At 57.5% G+C, this 14,505-nt stretch overlaps 1 protein-coding gene and 1 long non-coding RNA gene across 6 annotated transcripts in view; one reads left to right on the forward strand and one right to left on the reverse strand.

Annotated features, from left to right (window-relative positions):
* Positions 1-14,505, reverse strand: part of ACTN4 (actinin alpha 4) — a 73,038-nt gene that overhangs the window by 1,437 nt on the left and 57,096 nt on the right. For 2 of the 5 annotated variants that reach the window (XM_038528968.1, XM_038528967.1), the window contains exons 9-21: positions 13,951-14,043; positions 12,121-12,351; positions 11,380-11,527; positions 7,508-7,658; positions 5,032-5,140; positions 4,679-4,819; positions 4,419-4,601; positions 4,183-4,317; positions 3,039-3,218; positions 2,096-2,242; positions 1,158-1,238; positions 790-855; positions 43-201 (exon numbers count right to left, since the gene is read on the reverse strand). In XM_038528968.1, coding sequence (XP_038384896.1) covers positions 43-201; positions 790-855; positions 1,158-1,238; positions 2,096-2,242; positions 3,039-3,218; positions 4,183-4,317; positions 4,419-4,601; positions 4,679-4,819; positions 5,032-5,140; positions 7,508-7,658; positions 11,380-11,527; positions 12,121-12,351; positions 13,951-14,043 — 1,824 coding nt within the window. The remainder of the gene's footprint in view (positions 1-42; positions 202-789; positions 856-1,157; positions 1,239-2,095; positions 2,243-3,038; positions 3,219-4,182; positions 4,318-4,418; positions 4,602-4,678; positions 4,820-5,031; positions 5,141-7,507; positions 7,659-11,379; positions 11,528-12,120; positions 12,352-13,950; positions 14,044-14,505) is intronic. The other 3 variants (XM_038528971.1, XM_038528970.1, XM_038528969.1) reach the window with 2 other exon arrangements.
* LOC119869347 lies at positions 7,187-9,785 on the forward strand. The gene is made up of 2 exons (XR_005354653.1): positions 7,187-8,400; positions 9,463-9,785. It is a non-coding gene; the product is annotated as an uncharacterized LOC119869347 (long non-coding RNA).

The following is a 14,505-nucleotide window of genomic DNA, read 5'->3' on the forward strand; positions in this document are numbered from 1 at the left end:
TCCGCACCAACCCCCGGGGTGCCTCCAAGGTATCCTACTTACCTTGTCCCCTGCCAGAACCTTGAAGGAGGCAATGACCTGGTCAGCTGTGTCTGTGTCGGTGGTCTCCCTTGACATGAAATCAATGAAGGCTTGGAAGGTCACGAGGCCACTGTGGTTGGGGTCAACCACGCTCATGATGCGGTTGAACTCGGCATCACCCTGCGAGGGGGAGTGGAGTGGAGGACAGGTAGCATTTGAGCGGGGCAGGACTGCCAGGCCTGGCCCGGTGGATGCTCTCCCCATGGAACGGAGCCAGGAGAGCAGGGCCCAGCGCCGGAGGACAAACCACCTGTTGTCAGTCTGCCTCCAGGGGTTTTGGCTTCCCCAGGCCAAGGGCCCCACTCGTCCAGACTGGGGATGTGCTCCCTCTGCTCCTCCCCACCCACGTTTTTGGGAAGTGGGGGAGTTGGGGAATGGATCAAACAGGTCTACTGCTTCTCAGCCCTAGGCTCACGATTTAGCTCTGGAGGGTGGGGAAGAGAGAAAGAGAGAAAGAGAAAGAAAAAGGGGAGAGAGCCAGAGGCCTGACCTCCTCTCTCGGGAGACTTCCAGGGAAGGAGGTGGGTGGCTCAGGGAGTCATCGGAGAGACCCCAGCCCAGCAGAAGCAGCACAGGTAGAGGAGGAGGAGGAGGAGGAGGAGGCAAGGCTGCGCTGCTCTGGTGGGGGAGTGTCCCCGAGGAGGCGGTGAGGAGGAGAGGGAGGAGGAGGAGAGGCAGAGCAGCGAGGGGGAGGCAGAGGCTGCATACCAGGCTGTATCCTGTGGAGATAAGCAGAGCCCTGAAGTCATCGGAGTCCATGCTGCCTGTCTGCTTCTGCTCGAGGACGCAGGGACAGCAGAGGAGGCCAGGCCCAGAGTAGGCAAGAGGGGCCGCCCCATGTGCACAGCAGGGAAACAGGACAGTGGCGGGAGCCAGGGAGACAGAGGCGGCCCCGAGAGACCAGGTAAGGGGGCAGGTGTCCAGAGAGACACAGGGCAGGGAGGAGGCAAGAGAGCCGGTGAAATGGCACACACATGGCAAGGGGTGGAATGGCGAGAGGGAGGGAAGACAGAGAGAAGGAGAGAGAAAGAAGAGCAGTTAATGCCACAGTCCTCTGGGGCCCAGGGAACGCGTACCTGCCGGTCATTCTCCACGTCGTAGCCCAGGCTGATGAGGCAGGCCTTGAACTCCTCCGGCCCCAGCGCCCCGCCGTGGTCCTGCCGGGCGTCCGAAGGCAGGAGTGTGCGAGGGGCGGTGTGGAGACCAGGCCGGCACAGAGACGCGGGGAGAGGGGCCAGGGTCACATGCAGGACAGGGGAAGGGGAACACATCGGGGGAAAACACAGAGTTAGAGGTGACGTGGACAAGGTGATGGCTAGGGACAGTGGAGCAGGGGGATGGGCATGGCGGCCTGGAAGGCGGTCGGAGGCCGGCCCGCCGCCTCAGCCAGAGCAGGCATGGGGCTGAGTGGTGCAGAACAGAAGACTGAGGCCCAGGGCTCTTGGGAGGGAACAGGGAACTCTCCTTGCCTCCAGGATTTGGGATGGGAGGAGCTGACACTGTCCTATCTGGGACACCAGGGTCCCTGCCTGACACGGTGGAGCTGAGCGTGCACCCACAGAGGGGAGGTGGATAGCACACTGGGCCCAGCAGGGCGGGTGGGACCACAGCAAACTCAGGAGCTCAGGGCCTTCCTAGTGGGCCTGCCAGACGAGATCCAGCCTTCTGAATCTTTAGAATGTTCTGCGTACACGTGGACTAGACACATAGGTCACAAATCTTGGGTGCCCTGGGACCCCAGGGTCTCATTGGCAGGTTGCTGAGGACACACGGCCTCAGAGGCAGGACTTGGGACCCCCACCCCACTTTCTCCTCCTGAGGAAACGTGCCCAGGCCATGGGTCAAGGTAATGCACTTCTGCACCCGGTTCAGTGGTGGGGAGCCTGCTGGGCCCTGTGAGTGGTGGCTGATACTCAGCACTGTGAGGTGAATGGACAGATGCAAAGACGGAGGGGGCAGGATGGGACACTGACAGTGGGGAGGGAAGACGCCAGGGGCAGAGGGAGCTGCTCACCTTGTCAAAGTGATTGAAGGATGCCCGGAACTCCTGCATCTGCTCCTGGCTGATGCCCTTGGCATCACGGGTAAGGATCTGGTTCTCGACCTCGTTGATCGTGCGGGCGATGGTGGTGAGCAGCTGCTCCCAGCCCACACGGATGTGCTGTGGGCGGAGCAAGGGTGTGAGTGTGGGCTGGGCAGCTGCTGGCACCACCATAGCCATAGCCGACGGGGGCGGCGAGGAGGCTTTGAACTTGGCTCTCCCTGCGCTCCAGGCCCTGACTCTCTCCCAAATGCCAACCCAGCCCCACACTCTCCTGTGCACCTCCTCTGCACACAGGGAACAGGCACGGCACCCTATCCACTGCCTCTGCCAAGCAGCAGGGTCACATCATGTTGTGTATGTCTGGTGCTGGAAGCAGCTGAGGGCCAGGGCCCAACATGTGCAGCATGCATGCGGAAACTACACAAGTAGAGTGGGCAACGTTTAACCAGCTTCCAGGAGAAAAAAACCAGGTTTCTCTGTGGTATCAGTGCACTTGCACGGTGCAAAGTGTCACCGTGAACAAGTTCAGGCTGCCCAAAGGGTGACAACCAGCCCTGACACTTCAACCTGGCCATGGCGAGAGGATGCACACACTGGCTGGCTCTGGGTCCTCGAGTGAGGGTGACACAGCTGAGGCCACAATGGGGCAAATGCTGCCCTCCCAGCTCCTCCCCACCCCCCCAGGAGTGGGTCCTTGACACTGTGTCATCACAGCGATGGAAAAAATGATAGGAAAAGTGTGATTTTTAAAAAATGTGTAAACACTTAATCTAGTTTTTTCAGTCTGAGGCAACAGCAGACACCTTTCCTGCTGGGCAAAACCCGTTTGGGTTAGAGAGGCCCGGCCTGTGCCAGCTGCATAAACCTCCCTTAGTGCTGGCAGGAGGGGAGAAGGGGCGCCTGGCGCGTGTACCTCCATGGTGTAGTTGGTGTGCTTGTTGTCGAAGATGAGGGCCTCCTGGATGAGCTGGTGCTGCTGCTCAAGCAGATCCAGGTTCGGCTTGTAGTCCACGATGCTGCGCTCGTACCGTTTCAGATGGTTCAGCTGGTCCTCCAGGGTCCCGTTCATCTCGATGGAGATGCGCCCAATCTCCTGCACAGAAGGCAGGTGCTACTGCATGCAGGAGGTGGCCGGATGCTCGGCCATGACCAGCCGCGCGGACGAGGCCTGTTGCTAGCATCCCCTCACTCTCAGATTTGCTGACTGTCCCCTCCAGTCCCACTCTCCACTATACAAGCAGCTGTGGGGGAGTTTCTGGACTGAGGCTGCCAGGCCTAACCTCAGTGCACCCTGGACTCCCTGGGAGGCCTGGAAACTGAGGCCCAAAGAGAGCAACTCTTCACAGTGAGAGGCAGGGCCAGGATCGGGACCCAGGCCTGGCCAGCTTCAGCATCTGTGCTCCTGAAGCATGAGTACCCGAAGCGTGGGATCCCACCGTGGCCAGGTGGCACAGCCAGCATGGGGTCCAACACCCTCCCCAGTGCCACCCCCCCATCCAGCTTGGTGCCTGGCAGGTAGTGAGCACTCTCTAAGGCGTGCCCAGAGCTGCCATCAGCCTCCTGACACACCTTCCAGGGCTGGGTGCCAAAGGTCACTGGTGAGCCTGCCAGAAGGGTCTGTACTCGGACCACCCTGGTCCCAGCTACACCGTGCTTGTAATGAGGCTGCCACAGAGCAGGGCCCAAAGCATTTGCTGAGGCAATGAAAGGACTGTTTCCAACCCCTCTGGCAGATGAGAAAGCTCAGGGCAGAAGTTCTATTGTACCTGACCTCCTGGTCAGCGGGCATGGCAAACTCGAGACTCGAACCCTCCCCTACCTGACTCCTCTGCCAAGTTTCCCTCTGGAGGGTGCTGCCATTTCCATCAACAACCACTGACCCTTTCCAATCTTATGAGGCTGTCATCGCTCCCAGAGCAGGGACCCAGGTAGATCTACCAAGGAGTATTGAGGACCTGGCGCAAGGGGTGCGCGGCCTCCTGCTCACAGTGACTCCTTCTTTATTCTCCCCTGAGAGACCCACCTAGATCTTCTAGGCTGGGGCAACGGGCCCTCACCTCCATCTTAGTCTGGATCCAGGGCCCCACGATGTTGGCCTGGCTGGCAAACTGGCGGCGGAGGTGCTCATTGGACTGCTGCTTGCTCTGTTCCTCCAGGAGGGCGTGGTCCCGCTTGGGCACCAGCTGCTGCACCTGGGGGACAGTGGGGGGAGGGAGGAGCAAGCAACAGTGGTCAGAGTGGCAGCTCCTCACTTGGCCAGCCCCGGCCCAGCCCCAGCAACAAGCCCACCCACCTTCTCCCACTTAGAGTTGATGATCTGCGGGGTGACGGTGGTGTAGGGGTTACTGCCCGACAGTTTGATGTGGTTGCTCTCGGCAATCCTCTGGGCCTCCTTGTGGATGGCCAGGATGGCCTCCCGCTCCCTGTCGGCATCTGGCAGTGTCGACTTGAACTGGTCGTGGGCTGAAATCAGGCCCTGGAAGGAGGAGAAGAGGAGTGAAGGGGCAGCCCAGTCTCACAGAGGTCCCAAGAGAAAAGCGGGTGGGAGCAGACCTCAATCTCCTCGATGGTGTGGACAATGAACATGTCCTGGAGGTCCTCCATGGCACTCTCCATCCAGTTGTTGAAGGGGGCTGCCCGTTTGGCATATTCCAAGTGTAGCTGGTCGATGGTCTCCAGCTGCTTCTCCGTTTTCTGGTGTGTGTCGGCAGGGACAAGGACAGAGAAGGGATGGTGGTCAGTGAGCAGGTGGTTGGCCTGCCCTTGGTCCAGGGCACCAAGGGCTCAGAAAGCGTCCCCTCGGGTTGGGTCAGGAGAAGCTCGGGAGTCTGGGCATCATCCACACAACCCCAGCAGCCCTGAGAGCCACAGGGGCAAAGAGCTCCATGGGTGATGTCGTCCCTCACCTCCAGGGCTTCCCTGCGACTGTGGGTCAGGGAGCCGAGAGCATCCCACTGGTCACAGATCTTCTGGCACCGGGTGTTGACATTGTGGGAGTCATAGTAGTCCAGCTCACTGTGGGTGGGCACATGGCGGTGAGACCCGGCAGGCAGCAGGCAACATTCAAGGTCATCCATTCTCCATCACCCCCCCTCAGTGCCTCCCCTCCACCCCAGACAGGAGGAATGTAGAGGGGAGGGGGGACAAAGCGGGGCAGGTGTGGGGGGAGGCTCCTGCTCACTTACTTTAGACTTGCTGTCATGACACATTAACGCAGGGGCCCCCAGAGTGTGGCCCTCAACCACACCTGTATTGGGACTGATTTTGTCACTCAGAAGTCTAGCAGAGCATACTGGTTAAAGAATGGACTCCTGGGACAAGTTCCCTAGGTCTGAATCCAGGCTCTAATTTTGTACTTGTGTGATCCCAGGGGCGTGAACTCCCTATTCCGGAGAGCTCGAGCTCAGTTTTCTCATCTGCGAAATGGGCATGGGGTCACTGTGGAGATGCAGTTACTGAGTGCACGTGAAGTGCTGACAGCAGTCCTTGGTACTCAGCAGGTAAATGTAGCAACACAAATTAAAAGGATTTATTTTAATGAACACTAAAAAACTGAGTAACGAGCCTGCAACGTCATTCTTAGCAATTAATAATACATCTAAGAAAGAAGTGGGTGACATAACAGTTCCTGGCCCCTCTGCCACCAGCATGCCTCCTGCCCCTACTTTCTTCCCATCTGTTCCAAGATTTCTTCCTCCTGGGCTCTAGACTCTGGATATTCTCAGAAGGAGGTTCCCAGGGAGTCGATGTACAGGCAAAATCTTGGGGGCCTGGTGTAAGGGATGGGGAGCAGCAAACGAGTCTGGAAGGAACGGGACGTGGGGGCCAGGGACCACCTGTGATTCCACCAGGCAGGTGGGACGCAAGGACTGGGAGAAGGCACAAGGCTGTGCTCCAGAGAGGGGCCAGGCACCCTGAACTCTGTTCCCGTCTCAACTACGCCCCAGCAGTGTCACCTTGAGCAAGCCTCTCGGCCTCTCCGTGCCTCAGCTCCCCTTCCATAACATGGGGTTGCTGGGCCATTAAAGGAGTGTGTGGAACACAGGGCGCTCTGGGTTTTTGAGCTCTGGTGTTCTTCACCAATGCTCAGCTGGTCTGTTTATTCAGGCTCACTCTGGCCAGCACTTGGCCCTCTGACTCAACCTTGGGGGAACAGACAGCACCCCCAAACAGCCCTTTCCTCCTCCAGGGCTGTTGTCCAGAAAAACTACCTCAGCGGTCGCCTGCTGCCTCACTCTGGAGAGTGGGTGCCACACATCTGTTCTCTGTGCCTGGGAGGTAGGCTGGCCGAGCACTTACCCCAGCCGGCTTCCTGTCTGCCTCCAGGGGCTCACCAGTCCATGGCAGAACATGCCCACACCCCACCTCCCATTGCCCCTATGGACATCTGCATGTGTGACCTCTCCTTCACCCGGGGAGGCCGGGCACAGAGGCTCAACCCTACAAGAGGCTGCGAGACCCCAAGGAAGGCCCTTAACAGTGACCAATAGAGACATTGTCTTCCCACTACCGTGAAGGCCCCGTGGGTGAGCAGTTGAGCACTTCTGCCTCTGGCTGAAAGAACGGGGCAACCCCCAAAGCAACTGGGCGGTGCAGAGGGGGTGAGTCAGGGAAGAAACTGGTCTTGCCTGGCATGGGGGTCCACCAGGTACTGCAGCTGGGCCCCAGCCTCGTAGAAATAAGCAGAACTTTAGGGATGACGGGTGTGTGTGGGGGGGTGTCTGTGGAAAGGGCAGCTCCAGCCAAGCATCCTATTTTTGAGCAGACAGCTATTTTGGGAGCCTTGCCGCCCCTCCAAGGCCTGTGGATTTTCCATGAAGTAATGGCCTAGGCTTCCCACTCCCTCGGCCCTCCCTGCTGCTGGCCGCTGCGCTGGTAGAATAAGGCCCTATTCACTGGCTCTGGAGGTTCAGTGTACTAATTGTGTGCACAAGTTTATCTGACTGGGGCGGGGAAGGGGGAGCCAAGAACCCGGCTGCCTGGAAGCTCGTACAATAAATGTATTCTGAGCGAGCAAGGGAAGGGGCTGGGCAGAACAATGGGCTTTCTGTGCGGCCCGATTCCCCCAGGGAGGGGCGGGTGGGAGCAGCGGGGGCTAGGAGGGCTCTCCTTGGTGTGGCAGGCAAAAGGTAGAGCCCAGAGACCCCGACAGCTTAGGGCATCAGAGACCTCTCTTCGGCCTGAGAATATAGATTCTGCTATGTTTCTCATTTAGGGGTTAAGACCAAGAGGGCAAAAGACATCATTCCATAAGGCCCCTCCCTGGCCCCTGAAAGGAGATGGGGGTGAGGGGCGGGACATCCCCCACTCAGGCCGTGAAGCAGGCTGCGCCTCGGGATGCTGCCCTCCCACTGGGCAGGGGCACCGCGAGACCACACATACTTGAGCTCCTGAGCAATTGCTGCGATTTGCTCCACGCGGTCCTGGTGGGCGGCCAGGTCACTCTCAAAGGCCTCGTGCTTGCGAATGAGAGCTTTAATATCCGACAGGGTGGCCGTCTCATAGTCCCGCTGCTTCAGCATGGCTTCCTTCCCTGGGGGCAGGCAGAGGGCAGGAGGTGTTTAGACAACAGGGCCGCGGGAGTTCAGAGGGCTGTCCAGCCCCAGAAAACGGGGTACAGACTCCACATCCTGCCTCACGAGGATGGTGCTGTGAAGACTAGAAACCCCCAGAACTGTTTTCCTTGCCTTTTCAAGGGATCTCTAAACCCAACTCTCACCTGGATGGAGCTGGGAGACATTGTGGGGCTGGGGGGCCTGAGACAGATACCCCAATTCAACCTGCGTGTTCTTAACTTGGGGCTCTTTATCAGTAGACTGTAGGAACTAAACTGTGCCACCACTGCTGGAAAGGTAGACACCCATCTGTGGAGGATCAGCATTTGGACAAGCCATTGGGGTTGCAGCCCATGCCCCAGTGGTGTGGGGGCAAGGGGGAGTGTTCTGGTCAGAGCTCTCCATGGGCCCAACCCCTTGTGGCTGCCTCCTGGCACGTGGGGGCCAGGTTCCCTCGGGGTGGGGCCCTATCACAAACCTCTGTGTCCTCTGCCACCCTACGGGCCTTCTACACACAGTGAGGTGGGGCCCATTGTCAGGCCCTTTGAAGGGAGAGAGGAACACTATTATTAGTCCTGGAGCCTGGCTAATTATATACCCCAGGACAGAAGCTCAAGTAGGCCCTGGAAGTATGTGGTGGTATTGAAGAGAACGGGACGAGAAAAGGCCAGTCTGTGAAGGTAGCTGGGAACCCTGGCACCCAAAGGTGCTCTGCTTCAGGTAAGCTCCCTTGGGGGCTACCCCTGGAGTGGCAGCTCAGAGACCTACTGCTCAGCTTGGCATCGGAGCCCATAACCAACAGCTGCCTGCCTGGCCTAGCAACTCCGAGTGGTGGGATGGCACGCAGCCTTTCCCCACCTGTTCCCTCATCTGTAAAATGGGGCCTACACCAGTGCCCAGTCTCAAGTCTCAATAAGGTGGTGTTTGAGAAGGGCAGGCATGGAGCTGGTACCATCCGCATCTGAGCCATGCTGAGGATGAGGCTGGCACTGGTGGGCAGGAGGCGGCAGAGAGTGACTCCACTGGCCCTGCCGCCCCAGCCCTGGGGCAGGAGGCTTAACCACAAAGGCAAGCTTGCAATTCCCTTCACCAAATTGCTTTCTCCCAAGGGTGGGAACCAGAAATAGTAGGTTACTGCTTCTCTGCCTCAGCAGAGTTTTAGTAAGGGAGCTGGCAAGGGGTGCAATGGGGAGAGTCAGGAGGACTGGCCCGTGGCCATGGATGCTGTGGATTTAGGCCAAGGGGCAGCCACAGTAGGGATACAGAGGCTCGTTTTTTATTTTTTAACCCAGACGATCCAAAACCCTCTGCACAGCCTCCACACGGACCCTTGCCCCTGCAGGCTGTGGGGGATGGTAAAGGAGGCACAGAATGATGGTAGCTCAACCCAGGCTCTGGGGCCACCCCTCCAGAGAAAGGAGGCTGCTAGTGTGGGATCCTAGGAGTGTAAAGGAGGCCAAGAGTCAGTCTGTCCTCCTGCATTGCAGAACTAGGTGGTTCAGAAGACAGAAGCTTTAGGTCTTGGGAACGAGAGTGGGCAAGCCTGCCTGGGGGCTCCAGGCTGACGTGAGGGGCAGGGCCAGATGCCAAAGTGCCTGCAGGGAGGCAGGGGTGGGGCAGGGGCGTGTGGAGGCCTCTGAACCAGTTGGGCTCTGGCTATAGACTGAATCAACCTCTCCTAAACGCCTTTTGGGTGAAGTCCAACCCTAGTCATTCCCAGGAGAGGAACTCTGGTGGGCCATCATATCCACACCCCTCAGCCTCAGGACACCATCTTGCCAGGACCTCCTACAGCTCCAGGTGGGGGCTGAAGAGCTGATCACATGGGCCATGAGGCCCGAGAAAGGAAGTGCATGGGGATGGTGCCCAGAGCCCATGGAAGGACAGTGGAGAAGCAGGACATGGATGATGAAAGGAGAAAGACAGCGGAGTCCAGGAATGGAGCACGGATGCTATAAAACCCACTTACACGCCCCAGGACCCTCTGACAAGAGAAAAGCCAGAGTCTGTGGGGTTGTGAGTTCCCCGGGCAGGGGCCTCGCCCCCCCCCTGGGAAAGTACTGGGCGCAAGAAGAGCCGAATGAAAAAATAAATGAACAAATGCACCAAAGGGCATGGACAGGCTGCTTGCTGCAAGATGGAAAGTGGCCCCCACCCCTGGCCCCAGTGGACTCTTGAGCCAACTCTTCATTACCTGGTCCACATGTTTTCCCCAGCAGATGGATTAGGGTATCGCTCTGGGGCTGGCAGCTGCTGCCAGAAAACAGTAGCCTGCACAATGTGACGAGGGCATTGGCTGAACTGCAGCCAGGGGTGTGTGGGACATGGGTCCTGGCTCTGCAGATCTTGCAGGCTTGTGTGTTCTTGGGCCGGCAGGGCTGGGGCAGGGTCTGTACGGGGGCATCTAGGTAGATCTCAGCCTCTGGCCTGTGCTGGGGCTGCCTGCCCAACAGCTAGAGGAGCTCTCAGAGGCACAATGAGGACCTCATGGGAGACTGTGGGGTGGGAGGACGTCACACTAAACCACATAAAGAGTGTGACCAGCGAGGCAGAGTGGGGGCAGCAGGACACACCCGGGAAGGAGGCGGCCAGCAGTGGAAGGACAGGCGTCCTGGCTCGTGGCTTTCCCAGGCACTGGCCGAATTCTAAAGGCTTTCAGACCCCTGGGACTTGGAATCTCAGCCACTGTGTGGGTCCTGACCGAGGGCCAGGGACATGATGGAATTCCACATCTAGAGCCAAGGGAACAGGCAGCTGCAGAGCTTCTGAGAAACAGGCACCACTGGCCACCCTTTTGGGAGAAGCCATTCTTCAGGGGGCCTGGGCCTCGGAAGGGGAGAAAGAGCTCCTGGGTGGGTGTTGCGGGTCAGTGTTCACCAGCTGCAGGCCAGGCAGCCAAACCAGGAGGCAGCTCCCTGGCCTTGCCCATAAGGACTGTGCTCAGGCACACGGGCTCTTCTGTGTGAAGTCCATGGTCACAAAGTGTGCAGGCGTGGGGAGGTAGGCAGAAAGTCCCCCTCTCCCCCTTAGCCTGACAGCGGCACCATCCTCAGGGAAGGCAGAGTGGAGGGACAAGGGTTCCCTTCTCGATGGAGCCGGGACAGGGTTGGCGAGTGTTCCTGGATGACAGCCTCCGACCACCTAGAAGGGGCCCACCTGTAAACACTCTCTGATGCCAGAGCAGACTAGGCAACTCTGCTCTGAAGCGTTCCTTCTCCCTGGGGCTGGGTGAGCCCAAAGCAACATTTCTGACAGCCACATCCCCAAGCAGCAGGAAAGGGGGCCTGACAAAAAGATCCAACGACACAAAAATAAATAAATAAATAAATAAATAAATAAATAAACAAACAAACAAACAAATTAAATTAAATTAAATTAAATTAAATTAAATTAAAAAAAAAAAAAAAAAGGGGATCCCTGGGTGGCGCAGCGGTTTGGCGCCTGCCTTTGGCCCAGGGCGCGATCCTGGAGACCCGGGATCGAATCCCACGTCGGGCTCCCGGTGCATGGAGCCTGCTTCTCCCTCTGCCTGTGTCTCTGCGCCTCTCTCTCTCTCTCTCTCTCTCTCTGTGACTATCATAAATAAATAAAAAAAAAAAAAAAAAAAAAAAAAAAGATCCAACGACACAGAAGGGGCTGTGTGCACACATGTGTGCGTGTGTGAGAGACAGGAATGCTGAGGGAGCTAGAGGACCGTACCGTCGGTCCAGGCCTCGTGGATGGAGGCCTTCTGCCGGAACTTCTCTGCCAGGTGGTCGAGCCGCTCCAGCCTGCGGATCTCATTCAGCAGCCACTCCTCATAGCCCTTCTCGGCCTGCTCCAGGTGCTGCCAGCCGTTGTTGATGTCCTGTGGGGACACGAGAGATCAGGGCTCACAAAGGGGAGCTGGGGCGCCCTGCAGGGCAACACTTTCCTGAGGGATGCTGATGGCAAGGCAGGCAGCAGAGATGGGCTGGGTTACATCTAGCCTCTGCTTTGCTATATCCACAAGCCTAGACAGGGCCCCTGCACATGCCGGGTACAATTCATTTTTTGCATTAAATGAGTAAGTGACAATGAAGGAATGCCATGGCCGGAGCTATGGGAGCCAGGTGACTGTGCAGTGAATACCATCCCTCTTCTGAAAAGGGGCCTTGAGCACGTGGCCGTCCTGGAATCATGGCCAACTACGGTTCAAATTCAAACAATGACACACAAAATAAGGTGTGGTTTGGGGATGAGTATAAAATTCCAGGAAGTGATGAGGGGAGGAGGAACGTGGTAAAGAGTCAAGCAACCCCCTACCACACCCTTGCACCCCAGAGGCTACGCCTTCCAGTTAAGAAAGCCTACGTTGGCCAAACAGTAAGCCTGGCGGTGGCGTGGAGCTGCCCCTCTGTAGCTGGCTGGGGCATTGGGCCACACCTCCTGGGCCCGGGCCGGCCAGCCCCAGGCACTCACCGACACCATCTTGCCCTCGGAGGGCATGAAGGCGGGCCGGTTGCTGAGGCGCAGCTTGGTCTGCAGTGTGTTGAAGTTGATCTCCAGCTGGCACTTCTCCTGCACCTTGGGTGGCTTATGGACGCGCCGGTAGTCCCGGAAGTCCTCCAGCTTCTGCTGCATCTCCTGGATGGTCTTCTGCGGCACGCGGTCCTCCAGCCACGGGATGGTGCGCCGGATCCACTCCAGGAGCTGTGGGCCCATGAGACGTCTCAGAGTGCTGGAGGGGTCTGGCCCCATTCACAGGCACCAGGGATGTGGATTTTCAAGGGCCTCGCCTTGGGGATCATCCCTGGTCCCCAGCCTGACTTCTCCAGGATTCCCGCTGGGATTCTATGGCTGTGTGCCCCCTCTGAACCAGCGCGCTATTCTCTGGTCACTTCTTATTCATGTGTTTGCTCTTGGGCTTCCTATTCCACAGATCTAAGCAAAGTGGCCTCATTCAAGTGCCCCTCCCACCACACGGGCCCGCTGCTGTCATGCTTGCTGAACTCAGCACTGAAAGAGACATCTCACTGCTTCTTGTTCAGGGGTTATAAGCGCCTCCAGGGCAGGGCCCACAGCATGCTGGGCTCACTTGAAGGTGACCAGCATACACTGCAAGGGCCTAGGATGTAAAAAATTCAACAGTAAAATCGGGGGGATAAAAGTGACACGTATTTTTATGAGCCACTCATACAGTGAGGCCAAGGTACAAACAAGCAAACAAACTAGACATTCCAGAACAATCCTAAGAGAGGAAAATCAGTTCTTGCCCAGTATAGATATGCTTGAAGAAGTGGTTCCCAAATGTCAAGCTCTGACAAAATGAGAAAACCAAGGAGAGGGGTATCTAGGTCTTTACATCTTGATGCATGGTGCCAGCTGCCCTTTCTTAGGAAGCAATGGGAATCCAAGATAGAATCTTAACTTTTCCATGGTGTTAGAATGGTGGTTAACAGATGGTAGCTTTTTCTTTTAATTTTTAAAAAATTTTAAGTAATCTCTGCCCCAAAATAGGACTTGAACTCATAACCCCAAGATCAAGAGTCCGCTGCCCTACCGACAGCCAGCTAGGTGCCCTGCTAGCTTTTTCCACCAGTCTCAAAGAACAGTCAAACCACTGCCCTCGAGGAGCTTCAGAATCCAGAAGAGAGGTACTCAACAACCTACATTCCCAACTGAGTTTCTAGGTTCAGGCTCTGGAGTGGAGCTGCCTGGGTTTGAACCCAGCTCTTTCCTCTACTGTTAGCTGCGTGCCTGGTCCCTGACCCTCTGGGTCCTAGATCCCCCCTCGGGAAAGGGGTAACACGAGTTCCCTCCTTCTGGGGCTGCTATGGAGACAACAGATCCTATTCTAGAAGTGCTGGCACATGGCCCACTATGACAAACCACAGTCCTGTCACCCTATCAGCTCCGGAGTCTTACTCCATCCTACAGAATTGATCATTGCAGAGTGAGGGCATGGGAAGCTTTTTAAGACCTCCCCCAGTACTTCTGAGGTGGTGGGGTGTTCAGCAAACTCTGTCCTTGAGTACCTCTGCAGGAACCCAAGCTCAGGACTGCAGGAGCCAGGGAACATGGTGACACACCGCCCTGACCCCTTAGCCTTGTGAGACTCGCCTGAGAGGTCACATACTGGTTTGGCCACAGGCCAGTCTGGAACCTTACGCCCTTATCTAGAAAAGTGTCACTGCCGTACCTGCTCAACCCTCTGCAAGTGTCACATGACCTTTGGCCAAGGGTAACAAGAGGCAACCCAATTCTCCTGCTCTGGTGGGGCCACCGGTGTGGAGTGAGTAGCAGACTTACGTCACTGGCCAGCCTCTCATAATCTTCCATGAGGTGTTCATTCTCCTGGTTGACAGCCAGCACCTTGCAGATCCGGTTGGCAGCGGTCTCGGCCTGGGGCAGGGGAAGCACCACAGTCAGGGTTGCCTGGGAGCTAGTGACCCTCCCTCCTGCCAGGCTCATCCCCTGTAAGCTGGCTCATCCATAGCCCACACAGCACTCCCCAAGGAAGGAAGGAGAGAAGCACAGCTCCAGCAAGATGGCACCCTGAGTAGCTGTGTCCTGATGGGTTCTGCCGATGTCCCCAGAGCTTACGGCTAAGGCACACCCCCCGCCCCCCAGATAGTTGGGCCCCTTGGATCCCTTGGCCCAGACCCTGGAGGGGCTGAAGGGGGCCAGGGAGCCCCTCACACTATGACAAAAATGGATTAACAGGCCCACAGAGAGGAAGGCTGAGTAGTGACGCTAGGTGGGGTCCTCAGCTAGGCCAAGCCCTGAAGGAGTCTCCCCCTGGGTGGGAAGGTCTACTGCAGAGAGGCCAGCACCAGAGAGCTGTGGCAGAGGAGGTGCTGGTGC

This window comes from Canis lupus, chromosome 1 (genome assembly GCF_011100685.1).
Source record: "Canis lupus familiaris isolate Mischka breed German Shepherd chromosome 1, alternate assembly UU_Cfam_GSD_1.0, whole genome shotgun sequence".
Lineage (NCBI taxonomy): Eukaryota > Metazoa > Chordata > Mammalia > Carnivora > Canidae > Canis > Canis lupus.